The 25,981-nt window shown below is 47.6% G+C and overlaps 1 protein-coding gene across 2 annotated transcripts in view; it reads right to left on the bottom strand.

Moving 5' to 3' along the window:
• LOC147691989 (cytochrome P450 2G1-like) overlaps positions 1 to 25,981 on the bottom strand; it is an 833,534-nt gene that overhangs the window by 181,840 nt on the left and 625,713 nt on the right. For both annotated transcript variants that reach the window (XM_086938275.1, XM_086938277.1), the window contains one exon: positions 18,111 to 18,252. In XM_086938275.1, the coding sequence (XP_086794401.1) occupies positions 18,111 to 18,252 (142 nt within the window). The remainder of the gene's footprint in view (positions 1 to 18,110; positions 18,253 to 25,981) is intronic.

Here is a 25,981-nt window from a genome sequence, read left to right as displayed (position 1 = left end):
AACAGCCTGGCCACTGGAAGACTGACAGCAGTTGCCCAAGGGCCAACAATAAGGAAAACATTCCCCCAAGTAAAACTCCCAGACCTCCTGTTACTATTAGTAGTAATCCCCCAGGTGGTGGGAGTGCCCCCAAGAATTTGGCTGGGTTTACTTTGGGAACTCATGTGGACTCTGGCCTAACCAGGTCCCTAACTTAGCTACTCTTGTCTGTGAAAATGGCATGGGGTTTGCCAACTTCACTGCTTGTCCCAACACTTGGGCAAGTACAGACAGGAGCCCTACATCAATGGCCAGAAAGTTGAAGCCTACAGAGACACAGGGGCTAGCATCACTTTGGTGACTGACAGTCTAGTCCCCTCAGGACAACTTTTACCTGGGTTCACCTATCAGGTGATCAACATTGATGGAGTGCAGGAAGATCATCCCATGGCAGTAGTTAATCTCAGCTGGGGATGTGTATATGGCCCCAAGAGAGTGGGATTGTCTACAGGGGAATGATCTAGAGATCTCACCCTGGGCTAGGGTAGAACAAGAAACCCATTCCAAAGTGGTAGGCCTTCCAGAAAAGGTTAGTGGGGCTGTGATGGACACAGCCCCAGCTCAAGCAGAATTCCTTCCTAAAGAGGTTGGAAGGGCTGTGATGGTCACAGCCCAAACTCAAACAGATTTTAGTGTTGTGAAGCCTGAAACTATGGAACACTCCACTCAGACAGAGAGCATTGGGGAGGAAGAAAAGTTTCCTTCCCACCAGACATTAGGTGAGAGTCAGCCTCCTCAGGGAACTGACCCTACCCCTTGTGAAGGAACTGCCCCAGAGGTAGTCAGGCCTAGCCTGGCAGAGCCCCTGTTGTCAGTGGACCCTTCCAAGGTGGGACCCAGTCTGGAGCAGGTAACCTGCCCCTCTCTACCCTGCCTCAGTCAGCCCAGGGCTGCAGAGGTCAGGGTGGCCAGTGGTGGACCCCAAAGAGACCCCTGTCCACAAGAACCACCCCATCAACAGATTAGGGGCACAAAAGCTAGCAGCCCTAGCAAGGTGAACATTTTAAAAACTTCTGAGGGATCTCCCTTACACTTAGTTAGGAACCTCCCCCAGAGGGATTCTGTTGGGCACAGCCAAACCTTGGACCTAAGGACCCCAAACCTGACCTGTCCCTCCAGTAAGCCAACAAAAGGGACCCAGCCTCCAGCTGTAGGCAGCCAGAGGTTGACCCTGAGAGCACAGTGCAACTCAGTCCTGGAAAGAAAGGCACACATGGTGGAAGATGATTGGATGAAGCTGAGCCCTAAATTAGAGGAGTCTCACTTCAGTACTCCATCTCAACACCAGCCTTTTACTTTGCCAAAACACAACACAGGTAGAGATTCCCTATGGTGGAGACCCTATGATACCCTTAGGGTAAGGGATTGCTTAGTGGACCATTAGACAGGGGGTAACCATGCTAGTGCAGGTACTTCCTTATATGCCCACTTAGGCAATATAGGCTTACCTGGTCAAGGATAGCCTTAGCTCCTTTCGTTTGGGGGGGTTGTGTAGGAGGGTGGATACCTGACTATGGTTACCTCAGATTTTTTGCCTAGTGCTTAGCTGGTTTTCGACTTAGTTGGCCTGGGATCCTGCTAATCAGAGCCCCAGGCTATCTGCACTCACTGTAAAATGGACTCCATGTACTTTAGGTACATCTCCAATTGGATATTGGGTCACCTTATGAGCCTCTGTACAGTGTACCTTAGGTACCCAGGGCATATATGCATCCAAGGCCTCCCAGGGGCTGCAGCATGTATTATGCCACCCCTGGCTGACCATCCAAATTGACACAACTGGCTGATCACTCAGCTGGGGCAGGGTCGTGTAATCACCGCTTGCTTAGATATAGTATTCCTATATCTAACCTTATATCTAGACACATATACACCTATAAGTCACTCCTATGGCAGGCCTTAACAATCCTGGAGGCAGAGTGCTTGGTTTTATGTGAGATGAGGCTCTAGCATGAGCTGAGCCTGTCTGCAGCTTTCGAACCATGTCCTTATAGCTGTTCTAGGATATAGCCATACCATATACTCTTAAGTGCATTATGAACCTCGCGGTTAAATGCTAACTCTGGTTTGGCTTTATCAAAACATGTTGTGTAAGGTGTCATATGCTTTGGAATACTACCCCCTCGCCAGTTCTGGCGACGGGGGTAGCATTCCACCCTTCTAGAGGGAGAAGACATGTTGTTCCTACTAATCCCTGTTAAAGTTAACCAGAGCCTCAGCATCACAAAATAAATGCTGCTGCCACAGACACAAGTCTGACCTCCTGCTGCTGGGAGTCCTTCCAGCGAGGGAGGCTTGGACAATAGGTTTCCTGTCTTGGGAGGTGCTAGCACCACCCCAGACAGGTTCTAGTGTATTTGGGCAGGGAGGGCTGAATGAAACGAGACACTGACTGGGGCACAAAAGCTGAGACCCGTGGAGGCGATGTGGGACCGGCCATCTTGGAAAGCCAGCGAATTGCTTTCCGTGCAACTTCTGAGGCACCCTCGAAGTTGTGCATTGGGGATTGAGAAGCCCCAGCCCCGAGCATCATCTGCACCAAAGATCATCCCTCCACACTCCACGAGTGCTGCGTGGGGCCCTTTTGCATTTTCCTGCTCGACGCGTCTGTCCGGTCACTTTCCCGTTGGCTAGTAGCCTCTGTGATTACGAAATCTTGAATATACACCACTGGTCTGGCTGCTCCAGACTGGCCCTTGCTCCCCTGAAAAGGAGGAGCCCATCAGACCTTGCTGGTCTGATTAAAAAGCCATCTTCGATTCCTGCATGGGTTGGCTTAGCCAAGGCTTGTTGACTCCATTCCGGAAGCAGACACCGCCGACAGCGAGAGCCTTCGTGGGACAGTCCGTGCCTGACTCCTGGTCGTCGTCGATGCCTCCTGGTCCATGTGGCTGCAGAGACAAGCTTCACGACATCACCTGATTGCTTCACGACATCGCCTGGTTCCTTCCTGGTTCCTTCCTGGTCACTGGCTAGTGACCCAGACTCTGTCCTCTCTGCTTTCAGGTAGCGTGCCCTGCATCACCAAATGCGATGCAGCGCGCGCTACGAAGTTCGTTTTTAATAATTAAATTGTTTACTTACCTCCAATTAACCATATGCCGGTTTTTAGCACCCCCCACCCTGCCCCTCCCCCACCGCGCCTCTCTGGCCCACCGCAACTCCCTCCATGGGCCGTGGCTGCTCGCTGCACGAGCAGTGTTGCGCACTGCAACGCGGGCACAAAACCTAAAAATGGCTAGATGACAAGAGTGCTGAAAGAGGGATGCAGATGACTAGAACAGAAGTCAAAGAACTGGTTCATTGTGGTGGCAATACACAATGGAGGCTGGATCTGATAAAAGGATTAGGCAAAGCTCCGAATTCTCTCATAAATCAAACAGCTAGTGGTTTGCAGGGGGGAAACTTGTTGTATATAAACCGTTTTGAGAAGAACTTTTATGTAAAGTTTAATAAAAATCAGAGTATTTCTATGTCCTTACCCTGCATTCCACAACCAACCTTTACCCTTGTTTCCAGTAAAATATAATTTCATAAATGTTCGAATTAACAAAACTACTTAAGGCACAATGAAAAGTCAGGTGAAACAGTACCCTTATGATTGGTACCACTCTTGATGATCACAAATGGTTTGGTGTTCCCTCACCTAAAACTACAGGGCGTGGGACCATCAGACCCGATTTTACCAGATGCAGAAAGATATGCGGCTTTCATTGAGTCTATGACTACTCATGTTCTTTTGGTCTGCCTCATAGATATCGGGGGAGACGTGGGTCTTGTGGCAACTGATCACTAGTAGGCCCCTGGCGTCTCAACCTAGGCTATCCCGATCCGTCTTGAACTGAATTAATCGGAATGAAGACGTGTAAGTAAAGACTTATGAGGCCACAGAATTCAACAGCAAGGGACCCGTTGAGCTTGTAATTTGGTTCTGATGGAGGCTTAAACCATCATGGGCATCAGAGGCCTTAACATGATGACTGTTCACATGTGATGTTAAATACAATTAACAAATCCAAACATCATTAATCTACTGTTTAATCTTACCCCTGTATACTTCACCTATATTAAGGTGTCAATTTTTTGATACAGGAGGTAATTGTACACACCACCAAACGGATCCCACGAGTACTTGCCCTCTCAAGAAGGCTGTATTTCACATAGGGAAGCGAGTACCTAGGTATGAAACCCAATGATGACACTGCCCAACAAGACATCATAGTGGTGATCACTTACACTACCAGTGGCAAAGATTGGTTGAGAGTTTCAGGTTGACAATTGAGACACATAGACTCCGGAGAACCAACAGAGCTAACTCTCCTTTTTTATGGATGGATCCCATCCGATGCCTCAAACCCCAAAGTGAGAGCCTGGAATTCTCTACCTGACTGCAATAACCTCTGCTATCCCTGGATGCAAAGCAATGATTCCCCTTTCCAATGTAACACCTCTTCAAAGAAAATAAAAGAAAAGAACCTCATATTCAACCTTGAAGCATGTGCTTGTGTCCCAGTAAACCTGGGTTGGTTAGGGGTTTCCTCATTAGAGCACGAATAACCTATAGTAGCTGGATTCAAATCAGGGGATACCAACCCCAGATATTCATTAGGGTTACCAGGATTTCCCACATCTAAATTCAACCACCTCTCAATGAGCCTTGTAAGATGGCTGTAAAATTACAAGGCATCTTAATGTGCCTGTGGGTAAAAGTTAAATTGTCAGCAGGCTTAATGAGGACAGTTGCGGGGGGAACACATAAAAAATCCACACCAGGCAAGATGTGGATGTATGTTTTATGATGTAACTGATGTATTGTTCATTTGTATCATAATATAAAGGGAATATCGCTAAATATTCAGCATTCAAAAACGCAAACTGGTTTGTGCCTTGTATTTGTACGTGGGGACCACAAGTCCCTACCCTCTAACACACTTTTAAAGAAATCTTTTTGTCCATTGATTAATATTTAAATTTTGCTATTGTTCTGTACTGAGCTATTTGTAGGTTTTTAGTGTATTATTTAGCACAAGATGTGGGTAAGACACTGAAAGCACGAGCCAGGCTCGAGCCTGAAGTCTTGCAGTTTGAGGTCCTGTTGGAATCTCGAACTCATAATGAGCCAAACTGTCACGTGACTCCTGCTTGCCACCCTCCTTCTACGCTCATTGTAAAAATAGGTGAATACAAAGTATTAATGTGGGAGGTAAAAATAAGAGACAAATAGATTCCCATTGAGTGGCTGATTTGTGCTAAATGCTACCAGAAAACCTGCATTATTCTTGGCTTGAAATTATTGTGTGATGGTCAGCAAATATTTTACTTACTTTTTCTACACTTCGACATGAGAAAGCACCTTCAAATACATAAGTTCCAAATACCAGCTGTAGGAGAGTAGGGTCTGCAATCCCATGATCACCCAGATTTTTCGCTTTTGTTTCACTGGTTTACGACTTTCTCTGGCTGTGGGCCTGCCAATCAGACCCACAGCCTGGCTGTTCTCTCTCTAAATTACAAGATGTACCCTAGGTGCATATACCAATTGGTACTGGGCCACCTTATCAGACCCTGTAACCCAGGGCGTAGGTGTATCCAGGGCCGCCAGGGGCTGCAGCATGTATTATGCCACCCCTGACTGGCCTCCTAAATTTGACACAACTGGCTGCATGACAGCTGGGGCAAAGTCGTGTAATCACCCTTTGCTTTAGATATAGTAGCCCTATATCTAACCCTCCAATGGACACCCGAGTCCCTATCAGTCACTCCTATGGCAGGCCTTGACAATCCTGAAGGCAGAGTGCATGGGCTCGCGTGAACTAAGCTCTGGCCCGAGCCGAGCCCGGTTGCAGCTTGCGGAATCAAGACCCAATGGCTGTTCCATGATAACGCGTACCATATCGGTAACTTCGGTGTCGCGTTATCAAGACATGTCGAGTAAGGTGTCATACGAATCGGGATGCTGTCCTCTCACCAACTCTGGCGACGAGGTTAGCATTCCGCCCTTCTAGAGGGACACGACATGTACGTAACTGTGAACCCTGGTTAAAGTTAACGAAGGCCTCAGTTCCACAAAATGGATGCTGCCACCACAGACACAAGTCTGACCTCCTGCTGCTGGGAGTCCTTCCAGCGAGGAGCACTTGGACAAAGGGTTTCCTGTCGAGGGCGGTGTTCGCACCGTCCCAGACAGGGTTTGTGTATTCTGGGTAGGTAGGGCTTTTGCGAGAAGGTGACTGCGGAGTGGCACCCCGGTGCTCACTACGCATCTGCCGGTTAGAACCAGTTCCAGGGGCGACAGCCCTGGCCTGGGGAAAGTCCGGCAGGGGAGAGGGGTGTAACTACCCCCCTTCCTGGTCCCACCCTTAGGGCAGGACCTAGTCATGTTCCCACCCCTTTCTTTAGGATAAAGGCCGGAGCGGGGACCCTTCCAAATTAGATCATCTTTGAATCAAGAATACTTTCTACGAAAGGACTTCAAGACTCTTCTTAAGATTTCTCCCTTGTGACTAAGGAGTAGTCACCCTGCATCAGCGGGCACCATCTAAGAACTCTGCGGTTTGCTGTAAGTCCTTCCTCCAGGAATCCGACGGCCCAGCTCGACGAGAACCGGCTTCCCTGGCACCTCTGACCTCTACCCACGTCATCAGCTCAGCTGTGATCTGTGGGTGCGACGAGACCTCGAGGGACCGGCCATCATCAGAACCTGCACGCTCTTAAAAACCAGCACGACCATCGAGATAACTCTCTGGTGAGTGCTCTGGGGTCCGAGAAGCCCCGACCCTGAGCCGCTCTAGCACCGAAGTGCAGCCTCCCAGTATCTCCACGATCTGCGTGGGGCCCTTCTGCTCGCTGCTCAGCACGTTGTCTGGTCACTAGCCGCTGGCTTGTGCCCTTCTGTGACGACGACCAAGAATCAACACTGCCGGTCTGGTTGCTCCAGACTGGCCCTTGCTTCCATCTTTTGAGAAGCACCCCGGACCCTCCTGGTCCACTCAAGACGCCGACAGCGACATCCGTCGTGGGACAGCTCGCACCTCCACCGTGGTCGCCGACAACGCCTCCTGGTCCGTGAGACTGCAGAGCCTAGCGTCGCCCACTCACCTGGTCGAGGTGACGGCCAACTGGTGCCTTCCTGGTACCCTCTGACTACTGGCTAGTAGTACGAACTTGGTCCCCTCTGCTTTCAGGTTTCATCAATCTCCGATCCAGGCTTGGATCTCTACGAACTATTCATCACTGGTCGCCGGCCAGCAACTCCTTTTCTTCCGGCTCCTGGCTCGTCAGCGAAGACCCCGACGCCTGTAAGACTTGTGCAGCCGCAGCCCTCGTGGCTAGGTAACTCGGCATTTCGGTGCCTGCATAGCCTCCTTACTCTAGGGTCCCGAGTCCCTCGCTTCCGACTTGCCTTAACCTTTCCGTGTCCTCGGACACTTGTCTTTAAACTGTGCACTTGAAGTATTTGCTAAAGAGATTGGGTTTGTGCTTAGTACCCTGTCCTCATAAAGAGTACAGGGCTGTTGTGATTCTTAATAAATATACTGTTTATTTTCATAACACTTGTGTGGTGTCCTTTCACTGGGTGTTCAAGGGGTACATGTGTGGTAAACAGCTGGCTTAACGCGCCCTCTCGAGTCTTTAGCCTTAGACTGCTCGTATCCACGCTACTAGGATAGCTGGTCTATAGGTTGACTTACAACCAAACACCATAAGGGTCGTTGGAACGATACATAGCGGTCGCTAGAATAGCGAACGTTGCATATCGGGCCAACTTCTCACATTGGTGAGCAGCGGTTGGGATTTGAGCTTGCTGTTGTTTTACCACACGTATCCTAAGAATATCTTGTTGAAAGATCGCACAAGTACTGTTAGTACATATAACTAAAGCTTAGAATACTCTGAGTTCTACTGAACCAGCTGTTGTAGCTCCTCAAGGCTTAGCACACCTTGGCTACAGCTCTTAGCAAGGGAAAAGTAGGAAAACACGTAGTGTAGGTAGGTGCATCACTTACACCACACTAGAAACAGTATGTCGGGCCAAGGAGGAAACCCCGAGTCTCCCCTTGTGTCAGTTGACCCTCCACAGGTCATCCCTTCAGGATATACTGTGCTGAGCTTCAAGGAGTTAAGACGATTGTGTCACTCCCGGAAGATTCAGCAGGGGTCTAACCCCACAACGTCCTTTCTGATTGGTCTCTTGGAGACTTATGATGCCAGGAGAGCTGAGAAACTTCGTAGCTCTTCTAATCCAGAAGGAGACATGCCTCCCCTCGAGGGAACCCGGGACGATCCTGACCTCATTCACCTCGCAACCGAGAACGAGGATGTGGAGGAGGATGAGGATGAGGATCTCTCAGGGGACGAGGCAGATAAGGGACAGGTAGAAGTCGGCAGACTAAGCAGGTCCAACTTAAGCAAACATGATAGCGGTACTGGGGGACCCCTGGGGCCACTATCAGGTCAGCTTAACATGGGGAATGGACGAGCCAGATCTCTATCAAGAGGCTCTGGCAGATCCCTTCATACCAACGGCTCTCACAACTCTTCTCAAAGAGGGATGACGTCCCCTCAGAGGAGAGTGTACGAAGCGAAAGAAAGGGCAGCTAATCTGCGGATCGAAAGGGAAGAACTTGCCCTGGCCAAGGAAAAGCTTGCTTTCGCTAGAGAGCAACAGTTAAGTGGGACAGTCCCCACTGGTGGCAGCAATGTACCTAGTAATAGGGAAAAGAGTTTCGATACGAAACACCTTGGGAAGATAGTGCCCCCCTTTAAACAAGGGGACGACATCCACAAATGGATTACTGCTTTGGAGAGGGCCTGCACTGTGCAAGGCGTTCCCCAGAGTCAGTGGGCAGCTATCTTGTGGCTCTCCTTTGAAGGTAAAGGAAGAGACAAGCTCCTCACCACAAGGGTAGAGGACGCCAACAATTACCAAGTCTTGAAGAATACACTCGTTGAAGGGTTCGGCCTAACCACTGAACAGTACAGGGTGCTGTTCAGGGATACCCAGAAAACGCAGTCTCAAGATTGGTCTGATTTTGTCGATTGTGCCACTAAGGCTTTTGAGGGCTGGTTGCTGGGCAGTAAGGTTACTGGTTACAAAGGATTGTATAATTTGATGATGAGAGAACAAATTTTAAACAATTGTCAGAACCAGTTGTTGCATCAGCATCTTGTCGACTCGGATCTGACCTCTCCTCAAGAATTGGGGCAGAAGGCAGACAAATGGGTTCGTACGAGAGTTAAACAGAACCAGGGCCAGAATCAAGGTGGTCAGAAGAAAGCAGACCAGAAGGGTAAAGATTCTAAGGGGGAACAAAATGACCAGAAGTCTTCGACAGGTCCCCAACAACCCAAAGAGGGTGGGGGTCAGGCTCCCCAAAAGAAGAAAGAAGGCCAATCCAAACGATGGTGCCAGTACTGTAAAAGTAAGTCTCACTGGTTTAGTGAGTGCACCAAGAAAGGAGGAGGGCAGACTCCTGCCACTGCAGCCCCTAAGGCACCTGTGCCCCCTAGTACAGTCAGCAGTGGTAGTGCGCCTCCCAAGGGTTTAGTAGGGTTAACCCTGGGTTCTGAGGGGCGTGACAACTTAGTTGGCACACTCACTCAGGCTGTCCTTGTCAGTACCGGGGACGCGGACGTGTCCCCTGACGTAAGCCCCAATACGTTGGGCAAATACAGACAGACGCCTTTTATCAATGGAAAGATGGCTCAGGCCTATAGGGACGCTTGTGCCAGCGTCACCATGGTGACGCCTAACTTCGTGGACCCTGGACAGATCATGCCAGGTACAGAATTCCTGGTGACCAATGCAAGCAATGTCACTACCAATCACAGTATGGCAATTGTAGCTTTCTCCTGGGGAGGGGTAACTGGCCAAAAGAAGGTTGTAGTTAGTCCAGACCTCCCAGTGGATTGTTTGTTGGGCAATGATTTGGAGTCGTCACAATGGTCAGAAGTGGAGCACCGGACTCACATGGAAATGTTAGGTTTGCCAGCACATGTGTTCGCTGTGACTAGGTCACAGGTCAGGAAATGCCCCACTGAACAGGTGCTGGATCCTGGAACAACGGACCAGACACCTCCCAAGAAAAAGAGCAGTAGGGTTAAGGCTGCGCCTTCCCCCTTGCCCCAGGTCGAGGATCAAGTCTCAGAGGAGGCTGACCTACAGGAATTGAGGGAAACTGAGCCGAGAGAGTTCGAACTTGATCAAGTTGAATTCTTGGGCTCAGGGGGACCCTCAAGGGAAGATCTGGGGAAGGACCAATTAGACTGCCCTTCTCTTGAACCCCTCAGACAGCAGGCTGCTGCTGAGGCTGCTGGGAACGCCACAGGTACCCACAAGGTATACTGGGAAGATGGACTCCTGTACACTGAGGCAAGAGACCCCAAGCCTGGCATGACCAGGAGGCTGGTCGTCCCCTTGTCTCAGCGTGGTTTCCTACTTACCTTGGCCCACGAGATTCCCTTAGCAGGTCACTTAGGCCAGACGAAAACGTGGGACAGGCTTGTCTCGCACTTTCACTGGCCGCACATGAACGAAGATACCAAGGAGTTTTGCCGCTCCTGTGTCACTTGCCAAGCCAGTGGTAAGTCAGGTGGCACGACAAAGGCCCCCCTTATACCAATGCCTGTGGTGGGGGTGCCCTTTGAACGGGTGGGGATCGACATCGTCGGTCCCATGGAACCACCGACAGCATCAGGGCACAAGTTTATACTGGTGGTAGTGGATCATGCCACCAGGTATCCTGAAGCTATTCCCCTTAGGACCACTACAGCACCTGTTGTGGCAAGAGCCCTAGTTGGAGTATTCTCCAGAGTGGGCTTCCCTAAGGAGGTCGTCTCCGACAGAGGTGCAAACTTTATGTCGAGCTATTTAACTGCTATGTGGAAGGAATGTGGTGTCAACTACAAGTTCACCACACCCTATCATCCACAATGCAATGGGCTTGTTGAGAGATTCAACAGGACCCTAAAAGGGATGATTCATGGACTACCGGAAAAGCTTCGGCGTAGATGGGACGTCCTGATCCCCTGCCTCTTGTTCGCCTACAGAGAAGTCCCACAGAAGGGGGTTGGCTACAGCCCTTTTGAACTTTTGTACGGGCATCCTGTAAGAGGACCCCTGTGTTTGGTGAAGGAAGGATGGGAGAGACCTCTCAAAAAGCCTGCAACCAACATAGTGGACTATGTGCTTGGCCTCCGCTCGCGGATGGCTGAGTACATGGAAAAGGCATCTGAAAACCTTAAGGCCAGCCAAGAACTCCAAAAAGCTTGGCATGACCAAAAGGCTGTCTTGACTGTTTACCAGCCCGGACAGAAGGTGTGGGTGTTGGAGCCAGTGGCCCCAGCAGCACTCAAGGACAAATGGTCCGGGCCCCACACAATCCTGGAAAAAAAGGGAGAGGTCACCTACCTGGTCGACCTAGGAACTCCCCGGAGCCCCCACAGGGTGCTTCATGTCAACAGGCTAAAAGCATATGTCGACAGGAAGGACATGAGTTTGCTCATGGCCATAGATGAGGGACAGGAGGAGGAGAGTGACCCTCTCCCCGACCTGCTCTCTCAGAATCCTGACGATGGCTCGGTAGATGGTGTTGTCTTTTGCGGCAGCCTCTCCGACCATCAACAGAGCGACTGTAAACAGGTTCTTCAGTCGTTCCGACATCTGTTTTCTCTGACACCCAGTCAGACCGATTGGTGCACCCACGAGGTCGACACTGGTGACAGCCTGCCCGTAAAGAGTAAAATCTACAGGCAGCCTGATCACGTCAGAGACTGCATCAAAAGTGAGGTGCAGAAAATGTTGGAGCTGGGAGTCATTGAACCCTCGGATAGCCCTTGGGCTAGTCCCGTAGTTCTAGTGCCGAAACCTCACACCCAGGGTGGTAAGAGAGAGATGAGGTTTTGCGTAGACTACAGGGGTCTCAATGCAGTCACTAAGACTGACGCCCACCCAATACCAAGGGCAGACGAGCTTATTGATAGGCTGGCTTCGGCCAACTACTTAAGTACGTTTGACCTGACAGCTGGGTATTGGCAAATCAGGTTAGCTGAGGACGCCAAACCTAAAACAGCATTTTCAACCCCTGGTGGGCATTATCAGTTCGCGGTGATGCCCTTTGGTCTGAAAAATGCACCTGCCACCTTCCAACGGTTGGTGAATCAAGTCCTTACTGGGCTGGATGACTTCTGTGCGGCGTATCTTGACGATATCGCTGTCTTTAGCTCCACCTGGGAGGATCACCTGGTCCACCTGCGGAAGACGTTAGAGGCACTGCAAGCAGCAGGTCTCACTATCAAGGCCACCAAGTGCCAGATAGGGCAGACACAGGTTGTGTACCTGGGCCACCTTGTCGGTGGAGGTCAGGTTCAGCCACTGGAGAGCAAGATACAGTCAATCAGGGACTGGGCTCCTCCAACCACCCAGACTCAGGTTCGAGCTTTCTTGGGCCTGACTGGATACTACAGGAAGTTTGTCAGGAACTATGGGTCCATTGTGACACCATTAAATGAACTGACAAGTAAGAAAATGCCAAAAAAGGTTCAGTGGACAGCGAGCTGTCAAAAAGCATTCGATGACCTAAAGCAGGCCATGTGCACGGCGCCTATCCTCAAGAGTCCGGACTACTCCAAACCATTCATTGTCCAAACAGATGCTTCTGAGTTGGGTGTGGGAGCTGTTCTTTCTCAACTGAATTTTGATGGTCAAGACCAGCCCATTGCTTTTATAAGTAGACGGCTGACCCCTAGAGAGAAGAATTGGTCAGCTATTGAGAGGGAGGCCTTTGCTGTGGTTTGGGCCCTGAAGAAGCTGAGGCCATACTTGTTTGGCACTCACTTCAAGATTCAGACCGACCATAAGCCCCTCTTGTGGCTAAATCAGATGAAGGGTGAAAACCCCAAACTGCTTAGGTGGTCCATTTCCCTACAGGGGATGGACTTCACAGTGGAACATAGACCTGGTACTGATCACGGCAATGCCGATGGGCTCTCCAGATATTTCCACTTAGAACAAGAAGACTTACCTGGTCAAGGTTAGTTAGTTGTTCCGACGTTTGGGGGGGGGTCATGTAGGAGAGTAGGGTCTGCAATCCCATGATCACCCAGATTTTTCGCTTTTGTTTCACTGGTTTACGACTTTCTCTGGCTGTGGGCCTGCCAATCAGACCCACAGCCTGGCTGTTCTCTCTCTAAATTACAAGATGTACCCTAGGTGCATATACCAATTGGTACTGGGCCACCTTATCAGACCCTGTAACCCAGGGCGTAGGTGTATCCAGGGCCGCCAGGGGCTGCAGCATGTATTATGCCACCCCTGACTGGCCTCCTAAATTTGACACAACTGGCTGCATGACAGCTGGGGCAAAGTCGTGTAATCACCCTTTGCTTTAGATATAGTAGCCCTATATCTAACCCTCCAATGGACACCCGAGTCCCTATCAGTCACTCCTATGGCAGGCCTTGACAATCCTGAAGGCAGAGTGCATGGGCTCGCGTGAACTAAGCTCTGGCCCGAGCCGAGCCCGGTTGCAGCTTGCGGAATCAAGACCCAATGGCTGTTCCATGATAACGCGTACCATATCGGTAACTTCGGTGTCGCGTTATCAAGACATGTCGAGTAAGGTGTCATACGAATCGGGATGCTGTCCTCTCACCAACTCTGGCGACGAGGTTAGCATTCCGCCCTTCTAGAGGGACACGACATGTACGTAACTGTGAACCCCGGTTAAAGTTAACGAAGGCCTCAGTTCCACAAAATGGATGCTGCCACCACAGACACAAGTCTGACCTCCTGCTGCTGGGAGTCCTTCCAGCGAGGAGCACTTGGACAAAGGGTTTCCTGTCGAGGGCGGTGTTCGCACCGTCCCAGACAGGGTTTGTGTATTCTGGGTAGGTAGGGCTTTTGCGAGAAGGTGACTGCGGAGTGGCACCCCGGTGCTCACTACGCATCTGCCGGTTAGAACCAGTTCCAGGGGCGACAGCCCTGGCCTGGGGAAAGTCCGGCAGGGGAGAGGGGTGTAACTACCCCCCTTCCTGGTCCCACCCTTAGGGCAGGACCTAGTCATGTTCCCACCCCTTTCTTTAGGATAAAGGCCGGAGCGGGGACCCTTCCAAATTAGATCATCTTTGAATCAAGAATACTTTCTACGAAAGGACTTCAAGACTCTTCTTAAGATTTCTCCCTTGTGACTAAGGAGTAGTCACCCTGCATCAGCGGGCACCATCTAAGAACTCTGCGGTTTGCTGTAAGTCCTTCCTCCAGGAATCCGACGGCCCAGCTCGACGAGAACCGGCTTCCCTGGCACCTCTGACCTCTACCCACGTCATCAGCTCAGCTGTGATCTGTGGGTGCGACGAGACCTCGAGGGACCGGCCATCATCAGAACCTGCACGCTCTTAAAAACCAGCACGACCATCGAGATAACTCTCTGGTGAGTGCTCTGGGGTCCGAGAAGCCCCGACCCTGAGCCGCTCTAGCACCGAAGTGCAGCCTCCCAGTATCTCCACGATCTGCGTGGGGCCCTTCTGCTCGCTGCTCAGCACGTTGTCTGGTCACTAGCCGCTGGCTTGTGCCCTTCTGTGACGACGACCAAGAATCAACACTGCCGGTCTGGTTGCTCCAGACTGGCCCTTGCTTCCATCTTTTGAGAAGCACCCCGGACCCTCCTGGTCCACTCAAGACGCCGACAGCGACATCCGTCGTGGGACAGCTCGCACCTCCACCGTGGTCGCCGACAACGCCTCCTGGTCCGTGAGACTGCAGAGCCTAGCGTCGCCCACTCACCTGGTCGAGGTGACGGCCAACTGGTGCCTTCCTGGTACCCTCTGACTACTGGCTAGTAGTACGAACTTGGTCCCCTCTGCTTTCAGGTTTCATCAATCTCCGATCCAGGCTTGGATCTCTACGAACTATTCATCACTGGTCGCCGGCCAGCAACTCCTTTTCTTCCGGCTCCTGGCTCGTCAGCGAAGACCCCGACGCCTGTAAGACTTGTGCAGCCGCAGCCCTCGTGGCTAGGTAACTCGGCATTTCGGTGCCTGCATAGCCTCCTTACTCTAGGGTCCCGAGTCCCTCGCTTCCGACTTGCCTTAACCTTTCCGTGTCCTCGGACACTTGTCTTTAAACTGTGCACTTGAAGTATTTGCTAAAGAGATTGGGTTTGTGCTTAGTACCCTGTCCTCATAAAGAGTACAGGGCTGTTGTGATTCTTAATAAATATACTGTTTATTTTCATAACACTTGTGTGGTGTCCTTTCACTGGGTGTTCAAGGGGTACATGTGTGGTAAACAGCTGGCTTAACGCGCCCTCTCGAGTCTTTAGCCTTAGACTGCTCGTATCCACGCTACTAGGATAGCTGGTCTATAGGTTGACTTACAACCAAACACCATAAGGGTCGTTGGAACGATACATAGCGGTCGCTAGAATAGCGAACGTTGCATATCGGGCCAACTTCTCACACCAGCTGTACAATAAACGACTGTGTTTCATTTAATACACTGTAATGTTGTTCGATTCATAAGAATGTGGGCCGCATACAGGGTTCATGTGACAACTATCTTGCCTCATTGTTCACTAATGGCAGTGTAGCCAGCATGGGGGCGGAGCAGAATGGTTCTACGCTCATGTTTAAAAACTATCACTTTAATAAGTACTTCCCAGTGCAATGAGAAAAAGTGACATATTAATGTCAAGCTTCACTTTTTATAATTTTGAAGAGACTTCATCATATTTGATGTTAGTTCTATGATTTACATGGCAAACATTTTCAGTGCTCGGCTCACGCAAGGGTTCTAAGAGCCAAGCCAGACCATTTGGCTCGACCCAGGCTTGGTTCACCCTGTTAATTTGGTGTCTTGCCCAGCTCTATTTAGCACTCTGATTCTTCAAGGAGAGGTTATGCATCGTAAATATCGAAATAATACACACATTAATTAAATGGTATGTCTGTACAATTTGCTGATGATGCATTACTCCTTTTTAACACTCCCAAGGAATTTGGATTTTAGAGAATAAGTTCACCCAATATTGTACCAGAAAAAGCTTGGTGACTAACCTTTACAATTCAAGAGTCAGCTAAAATAAGCATTTTTATGGTCAAAAACTTTCCAATTCAGCATTTGCAACTGTAAACATCGTTTTTCAGATGCATTTACTGCCATGTTTTCTGCTTCCTAAAATGGGCTTGGAAATGGATACTGATTCAGTGTCTGGAAGTAGTGTGTTTTGGGTATATCTTCCAAATACTGAATCTGTGTGTTATGTATCAATGTTTTGCAACTGAAATCCAGTCAGAAAAAAGTTAAAAGGTACTGATAATTCACAGGAGGTGGTAACCCATTTGAAAAGGTAAGAGGGCCACCTTCCTCTTGGTAAATTTAATAAAAGCTTGTTGGGAATCGAAAGTTGCCCATGGGACCATGGCCAACTCTCAAAAAGGAAAAAAACTTTTACTTTTTAAACATAGTACTTTTTATTTAAGGAAAATATGCTGCAATTGAAAAATAGTTTCCTTTATTTGAACGGGGTGGTTCACTGAACCCAGCAGGCCACTATCTCTGTGATGGCCTGTAATCACAGCAAGTTCCAATTTGTGACATATCTAACAAATGAGAATGAGGCAGGTCAGAATATGACCCAATACACTTCCGAGTTTTAGTGCATAGATTTGTTTGTAAAAATGTTTTCTTGCCTTGCCATAAAAATACTGATTGCAGTTTGCGAACAGTGGCCAAATGTGCTAAGGCTTTTTGCAGTCAGAAAATCATACTGTTGGTGACCGCAAAATGGCCTTTTGCAATTCGGTAACATGTTACCAAATCATAATTTGAGTTTGCAGCTTCATACAAAATCAGTATTTGGAAGAGGCGTGTTTAGGGGCTCCCTTTCAAATAACAATGTGAAATGGGATATATTAATGTTTTGCGACTGAAATCTGGTTGCACAATATTTATTTTACTGAGTACATAAAAGGAGAGGTAGCCCATTCTCAAATGGGAGGGGGCCGCTAGGGGACTCCAACTTCTTTGTGAAGGTTGATAATAAAAATGTTAGGAGTTGCCAGTGGTCCCCTTGACCACTGCCTAGTATAAAAAAATGTTTGCAAAAATGTGTTTTTAAAAGCCTCCCATTTTTGTTCATGGAAAGCAGGCTGCATAAAATTAAATGTTTCTTTAGTTAAAAGCATTCACAGATGTGGTGGGCTGCTGACCCCTGTGATGGCAGCAAATCATAGTATGTCACAATTAGTGAGATACCTCATTAATATTTGTAACATAGGTTGAATCATGACTCACTACAATTTGGTATGTTGCAAACCAACATATTACTACATAGGTCAGTTTGCAAAATACCACATTGGTCGCAAAATACTATTTGCAAATTGCGACCAGTTTTTTGCGACCAATGTTTAGTACTTCTGGCCTAACATTCTGCCACCAGTTGTTTGATCATCTGACCCAAAGTTCTTAGTTATTTATTCTTATGAGGGAGCAGATATTGTAAATAGGAAAAATGAACAAATCATCATGCTAAAAAAAGTAAGCGTTAATTTTAATTACTGTTGCTATTGTGTTCGAAAAACTCAAAGTGAAATAGAAGCTCATGCGATTTTCCACCAAACATGTGCTGAGAGCACAAGTTTGCTAACAAACAAAATAGCGATTGTTAGCAAAGTCAGCCAGCCAGCTTCAAACAAAAGCAATGGCTAAATGCTATCATTATTCTTAAAAGACTGGAAAGACCACATGCGGAAAAAAAAGATATGGGTAGATAACTCTTAAAGGAAGACTTTCTCTCTCGCTCTCCATATATTAATTATAGGCAATATAAGTGGCAGTGAAGAGACTTGAAGTGATACAATTTAATAAACTAAAACTCAGTCTACAAATCAGAAAGTCACTTTATATTGTACAAATTAGATTTTTGATAAAATAACATATTTAAGCCCTGAAAAAGGTTTATCCATAACTCAGCTACAAGGAAATTCTGCTTTAGGCATAATTGCAGTTTGACACCTTTGTTACCAGAATTTACAGTTTAAAGTCTTCGAGATTTGGCAGTGTGTAATTTTACCTACTACTTCTGGATTCTTCAGGAAAATCAAGAACCCATATCTGAGGGTTGTGCTGACTGTTTCAGTCCCTGCACCAAAAAGGTCCAGTGCGGATATCACCAAGTTCTTCATGGAAAATTCACTGGACGGATTCTGTTTATCCTGCAGGAAAAGAACAATGTTCACATTAATGCGAAGGTTCTTTAATGGACCCAGATTAAGTTTCTCTTATTTTTAATGGATGATTTCGTGAGATATTTATTGAAGGCCAAAATCAGGGCAGAATGCTCTGGTAATGAAGCTTGACAGTGCTCATAACTACAATCATGAAGAAATTGAGAAAGGGCCCTGCAGAAAGACAGATTATTTAGTTGAATAGTAGTGGAAACATACTACTGTCTATATCCAATTGTTTACCCTGCAATTACAAAGTGGTACATTGTGCATCCGCTTCTGTGGTTTCTGGTGCAGTATGGTCACAGGACACACTGCACAATCGCTTTGGTGGATCAATGTGACCCAATCGGACTGACATTTTTTTTTAACTATTATCTAACTGATGAGAAGATTTATAATGTTGTTGCCTTGGGTTTGCATTTGTTTTGTAAAGTAGACGCAATGCAAAGTCTTCTGGTGGGATTTACAATTCAACCCAAATAGTGATTTGAGTTGGATTGTAACTCAAAGTACTGCAACCCAGTGCAATGCGCAGTCTATCATTACTTTGCATCAAGGTGATGTTAGGTCTGTTACTCAGAATGACGGATCGACTGTAGTAACATAAACAGCAGTAGTTGTGCCCTCTGGTAATTTAAAACAGGAGCCATCAACATATTGTTCCCCTTGGGGGGTCAGATAAGGGAACATCAATCAAGTCTACCCGTCCTTTCGTCTCTTCTCAAAAGGGAGGGGCAGTAATATGGCTAAATTCAGAGAGGCACATCTGTCAACCGTGATGTTTTTAGCAAACCAAATGAATTCATAGGCAGTTAGAAGCGCACGGGTAAGGTGCTGTGTTTTTATCTTATCCAAAAAATGTATCCACAGCATGGAGTACCAAGACTGTGAGATCAGTGTCAAAGACGAGGCCAACCGATTGCCTCATCAAGACAACCACAGCCACGGGCATGACAGCTCTTTGACAGCTCAGGAGGGCTCACACAGCAGTTTTAAGCATAGCAGAAAAAATAGGCACACAGCTGTTGCTTACCTCCGAAGGCCTGTGCTAAAACAGAGAGTGCACAGCCGGCCGTTTTGTGTACGTACAACACAAACAGCTTTGCACCAAGCACAAAGACTAATTAGGTGAACTAAGCACAAGATCCAAGCAAGGCGCAACATTTAATTGCTCAAAACTCCATGCACAGGAGGATCATGAACAGCAGGGTCAATCCCTTACCCTCCTTTGACAGTAGGTGACCCAAGTAGGTGTCGTCCTGTCAATTAGTGATACCGGGGTAGCCAGGAGACGCACGGTGAAACCTAAAACCTCTACCAGCGAGGTGAGCCCACTTGAACCCCAAAATCCAGGTGAACCCAATCAGATATCCACTAGCAGGATGACTAGGAATGCTGAAGAACTTGCTCTTCTAGTCAAGGACAGAAAAGAAAGCTACAAAAAAAGGAATCATTGTCACACATTTTTTGAACGTCAGTAACCGCTGTAAACTGGGGAATCACTGTTACATTCATTGCAAGCAAATCACGAAACAATAACCATCTTCAAAATCATCGTGATAATACTGTCCACCCTTGTTGTCATCAATGTTGTTACTATCCAAATGATCCTATGAGGCAGCAGCATGCTGAGCTCTGCCATGTCCTGTCTGTTAGCTCCACGACCTCGTCCCCAAGAACCCATGACTTCCTACATGCTGTCTTCGGGCTCTTCTCAAGCAACCTACCTCAGTAGGCGACTAGTATTTCAGCATTACCAAAACCCTTACCAGATGCCATATCAGCAGAGTACACAGTATCCCTGATATCATAATTAATCTGGGGTGCTACATCATTGGAATACTGCTCCCAAAGTCCAAACAAAGTACCCGATGCATTCTTAAGGGCATGCTGCTGCACAAATGGCTCATACTCTTTCATCATACTCCATGCGCTCACTACACTGTAAATGGGGTGACCCCTTATTAGCTACCTCCATTTACTCTTCACCTCCCACATCAGATTGCATCAATATACACCCCAGTGGCTCACTAGCAGTTGCTTAGGCTCTCTCCCCTAATCCACGTACAGGTGTCCCACTACTCATTACTGTCAAGACATTTCTTGTTTTGATTATTTGGAAGATGAAGATACAGAAGCAGAACCTGAGGGGAAGAACCTGAAATATCTGTGTGTAATAGAAGTAGCTTTGCACAAGCATGGATTTTGTAACAGAGAAGTCGGTGTAGGTGAAGAGAAGTTGGAGAACCCTAAAGACACTCTAGAGATTGTGATGAAAACTAGAAAATAACTCAAAAATTTGCTGTTCGGAAAGCATTGTTGGAGTTGTTTTAGAGAATTGAAATGTAGCTGTAGAGTACAGCTCTGTTCGAGAGGAGGCTGTGGATTGCTTGAGTGAGGAAGAGCTGGAGAAAGATGTCAAAATAATAGGCATAACAGGAAGACACCCAGTCATCACAGGCGCAGAAGGCGAAGTCAAAGAAAGGACAGGAGGCACGGTGACCACAGCAGCTGAATCAATAATAGAAGAAACAGAAACAGCAGAGACAGAAGGAGCAGATGGTTGAGACTGTGGCACAGCAGTGTATATTCTCTGCAGGGTATATGGGGTTGGAGGTCAAGTATCTAAATGTTGCTCCACAAATTTATCTTTTTCCTATTGGGCAACAAGAAGCTTTTTACATTGCGATTGAAATTTCCTATTCGCACACTCTATTATTTTTTTGTTGTGTTTTCCTTTCATTCGCTACAGCTTTTCGCTGTTTTCCTTCTGGGCCTCTTTCTCTGTTTTCATTCATTTTTGTTTACCTTCCTATTACCATGTTCTAAGGAAATAAACACTTATTGCCTACATTTTGCAAACAATAACTCCTTAACATTAAAAAAAAAATTACAATTTGCTGTTCATCAAAAGTGCCTGTCAAAGGCCACTACAACTTTGGCATTGTCCCTCGTATATTAGTGCCATAACGCACTAAACATAATAGGGCCAAGGCCATCCAACACATACCTATCCAAATTCAGAATGCCTTCTGGAGGCACTGGCTGCCTTACCTCTGGTTGAGCATCAGCAGAACAACAACAACAGCACAAAAAACCCTGTTCACGTAAACCCGGCATTCTCAGAAGAAAACATGTTCACCATTTATGCATGCAAAGTATTTCCTCAGATCGCACCAAAAGGAAAAAATAAAGTGGTACCACAAACCAAAAGCCACAAACCCCAGGCATCTCCAAAAGTAAAACACATTTGTTGAGTTGCCTGTCAAAGTGTTCACAAACACCTTGTTTCCAAATTGGTCCTGAGACCATGCCAAACACAAACCAAAATGGTGCCATAGCCACAAAGTACCAAAGCAAATTCACCTGGTGCACACAGATCTAACAAAGTTATTCTTCACTGCCGACTGTTCAGACCAAACTGTCAGATCCAAGGGTTTCGCCATTCAGGACCCCAGCCGGGATGACTGCTGGCCGAGGCACCACCTGTCAGACAGACTGGGCAGCTGCGAGTACCAGACTCTCTCATGCAGGGATCCCCGTTCAGCCCCTCTGACCCAATGTTACCCCGTTCTCCTCACCCGTCCCAGAAGTGACCCGATTAGGGACACCCGGGTCACTCGCGACCACCTCCCAGCCTTCCATACAAATGAAGAGTTGGTCAGACAGTAGAGAATACAAACCAAATGTATTTAATAGTATGCGCTCAGGTGGAGTCCAATCTGACCAGCCTCCTTAGATAGCTGCAGAGGGACTGACCCCGTCCGCAAGATAAAGTCAGACATACATTCCCAACACCCCTAAGACCCGCCCAGAATGGAATTTTCCAGCCTGGGCACTGATGAACAAAGGAGCTACCATCCTGTGATCGGGAACACACAATCTTAGCTTCAAGGTTACTCAGTCCGTGCCCGTCTCTCTGAGAGTAGGAGCAGGGCTACCTACAAGGAAAGGCTTGCAAAACTAAATGATCTATTCATTAGTGCAGAGGAGCTCAACCTTGAATAATAAAGTGAAACAATTGAGGCTGGTTTCTGCTGAGGGAGACAGTATGAGGCAGAAGCTTCATTTTGATCATGGCACAACATTGCGGCTGAATACAAAATGGTGCCGCAAATGCTGACTTAACTTGCACAATGTTAGAAGGAGTCAGCGGGACGCATTTTCAGTCCAACAAAGAGGACATTCCATGGGTAGTGCCTGGGCTTTCCTATCAGTGCTCAATTTGAGCATGTGGTTTCCGGTGCTACGCAACGGCACTTTATTGTCAATGTCGGCACTTGTGACAGCCGGCAGCTGTTTGTTTAATTTAGAGATGAGTTGGACAACAGTTGTTAAATAATTGAAAAGAACTTATGCATGTTGCCCATACCATTCTATGAGGTTTGGGGGCCTCTAACAGCGGTACAAAAGGGGGTGGTGATGGACAGAGCATCCAAATCAATCAAACCCTCACACCCAGTCAAAAGATCTGGGTTTAATCCATCACCGTTCTTTAGCCCACTCTGCCACCCCAGTTCAGACATGGCTATATGCAAATCAGTCTGACCCTGTGCCTCATGGGAACAGTCCAGCCCGAACTGCCAAGCCATGTCTTCCCTGGACCAGAAATAAGCTACCGAGGACCGGTTTCTGGCATTCCAGCCGTCTTCAGCCCGGCTTGCTTGAATCCAGTGGCAAAGTGAGCAAGGGACTAACGTCTGAGCATACCCTGCCACACTTATGGCGGCCAAAAGCGGTACAAAAGGGGGTGGTGATGGACAGAGCATCCGAATCAATCAAACCCTCACACCCAGTCAAAAGATCTGGGTTTAATCCATCACCGTTCTTTAGCCCACTCTGCCACCCCAGTTCAGACATGGCTATATGCAAATCAGTCTGACCCTGTGCCTCATGGGAACAGTCCAGCGCGAACTGCGAAGCCATGTCTTCCCTGGACCGGAAACAAGCTACAGAGGACCGGTTTCTGGCATTCCAGCCGTCTTCAGCCCGGCTTGCTTGAATCCAGTGGCAAAGTGAGCAAGGGACTCTCGTCTGAGCATACCCTGCCACACTTATGGCGGCCAAAAGCGGTACAAAAGGGGGTGGTGATGGACGGAGCATCTGAATCAATCAAACCCTCACACCCAGTCAAAAGATCTGGGTTTAATCCATCACTGTTCTTTAGCCCACTCTGCCACCCCAGTTCAGACATGGCTATATGCAAATCAGTCTGACCCTGTGCCTCATGGGAACAGTCCAGCCCGAACTGCCAAGCCATGTCTTCCCTGGATCGGAAACAAGCTACCGAGGACCGGTTTCCGGCACTTCATTGTCAATGTCGGCACTTGTGACAGCCGGCATCTGTTTGTTTAATTTAGAGGTGAGTTGGACAACAGTTGTTAAATAATTGAAAAGAACTAATGCATGTTACCCATACCATTCTATGAGGTTTGGGGGCCTCTAACAGTCTGAATAGCCTCAGTTGTAGCACTGTGATGGTTAGTAGTTGTGTGAGTACCCTCATTGGCTGTGCTTAAGAGTGCAAAATGCAGCAGCCTCCTGACAAGGGCCCTGGCACTTATTTTTTCACGAATTGAGCACTGATTCTTATGCAGCCATCCATGGGTTTTGATGCAAATCCCTATCTACAAATAATTGAAGACAGGGATTTGTGCCAAAATCCTACACTTCTCTGAGGTGGGCACAATAAGGAGAAATGTTTTCATTTCTTATCGTTTTTGCCTCTTTGCATGTGCTCCGCATTCTACAGCATACATTCTGCCTTAACGCATAACGTTTGACAGGATAGCACTCCTTCCTGTACAAAAAGGATGCTGACCACAACACAGACACCCTTGCACAATGTTGAAAGGGTGTCTGCGTTGGTTCGTAGCAGGCAAAAGTCTGTCTGTGCAGGGAGAGAGCAGAACAGCACCACATTTTATTTGACATGGTACTGTTATACTTTCTCCTGTTCACGCAACGCAGTGAAGAAACTTCACTTGCTGCGCTGTGTTGCATGATTTATTTGTAAATCTGTGCCTTCTTGTTTTTGCTGAAATAAATCACAGTCATTCAAAGCATTAATTCAAGCCACTGGCAGTGCAGTTTTCATACATGAGGGAAAAAATCCTTCCAGTAGCAATGAATGAAAATAAAGAAATCCTTCTATTTATACCAGCTACTGTTAAGCAGATCTTTCTTTCAGTTCCTGCTCCAGTGGCTCCAATATAAATACACTAAAGACCCGTCCATCCATGAGAACTACTGCCTCATCCTCCTTATTTCTGAAGAACCACAAATGACACAAAAAAATCATACCTTTACCATACATGCAGCAAACGCACAACTCTAATCTGAATTTAACCAAATTTAATTACACTTACCACTACTACACATACCAAAACAATGCAGCGAAACAGCATGATAATGCATTTATTCATCTACATTAGCACAGATACATTCATGCCTTGGAAGTGTATGTTGTTTTCTGACCCCTTTGGCAGTATAGAGTTAACAATCCAGCCTTCATTCCATGAGATTTTTGGCATCCCTACTTGAAGGCCCTCTTCATGTGCAGGTTGGTTCTCTGTCCTTCCCTTAAACACCAATGCACCAACAGTGAGAACTGATGGAGGCAAGGGACATGACAGCCCGTATCCCTGCTTCTATGTTATTTTTGCACTGGGTTCTGCCTCTGCATTATGCCTGGATTTTTTGCTTTTCTGATCACCTGGTTTTTGGACTTTTTACTGTGGGTGAGTCTCATTGCCTATACCTCACATATGGTAATCACATTGCAAATGGACTGTGCGTTACGAACAATGTCCGCCATTAAAAATAAGGCATTTGCAAAGCAGCATGGGGCCAAATGTCAGTAATGTTTCCTAGAGTAGGCCGGATGGATCCATGCGTTCACGGATAAACTTCCTTTTCAGCTCCCCAACGGTAAAGCCTGAGCAAAGTTTCAGGGTCGCTGTCCATTTCTCTGACTACAGAGCAGTCTGTTTTGAGGGGGCACTTATAGGGAAATTTCCCACTGGCCCAGGATTGTGAAAGTTGAACAGCTAGTTGCTGTGAACAAGGAGTAAGTGGTGAACCTCAGAGTTTTGTGTGTAGAGTGAAGGGACATGAAGGACCTCTTTCACTCCGCCAGTGGTGAGAATGAGTGAAGGACATGTTCCAGAGCTTTTTCCAGGAAGCAAGCAGAGCTGCTGCATGGAAAAAGAAGAGATCATTTGGGAAGCTGCAGAGCAAGCTGCAGCAACTGTACAAACTTGAGCTCAGGGGATGGGACGTGGATGACGAACTGGAGGAAACCCAGATTGGGCTTAAGCAACACTTCAGGGAAGAACACAGGAAAATTATCTTCGGTACTAGAACCGAGAACCTCGAGAAGGACAAGAAATGCAACTCGTTCTTCTTCAAGAAAGTTCACTCAGCCCACACACCGCCTTCAGTGGTGAGGAGAAGGCGGATGAAGACAGGTGGAGTAAATGTTGTTATGTACTGTAATATATTTGACTAACGTGACCTTTTCCCTTCACGGGGAAAAGGCCAATGGGACAGCTAGTGCATTTGTTGTCAAGTTTGTTACCAATGACTTACGAGTAAAAAGAGCTTTGTGGAAGGTGACGATTAACGTATCTGAACCAAAAACGAGGTCCTGACAAGGGGAAAAACATCTTAGAAGGCCTAGAAGGCATACACATGTATGACTGCATTGTTCATT

This window comes from Lissotriton vulgaris, chromosome 9, assembly GCF_964263255.1.
Source record: "Lissotriton vulgaris chromosome 9, aLisVul1.2, whole genome shotgun sequence".
NCBI lineage: Eukaryota > Metazoa > Chordata > Amphibia > Caudata > Salamandridae > Lissotriton > Lissotriton vulgaris.
The sequence above is the reverse complement of the archived record's forward strand: the minus strand, read 5'-3'. Positions and strand labels throughout refer to the sequence as shown.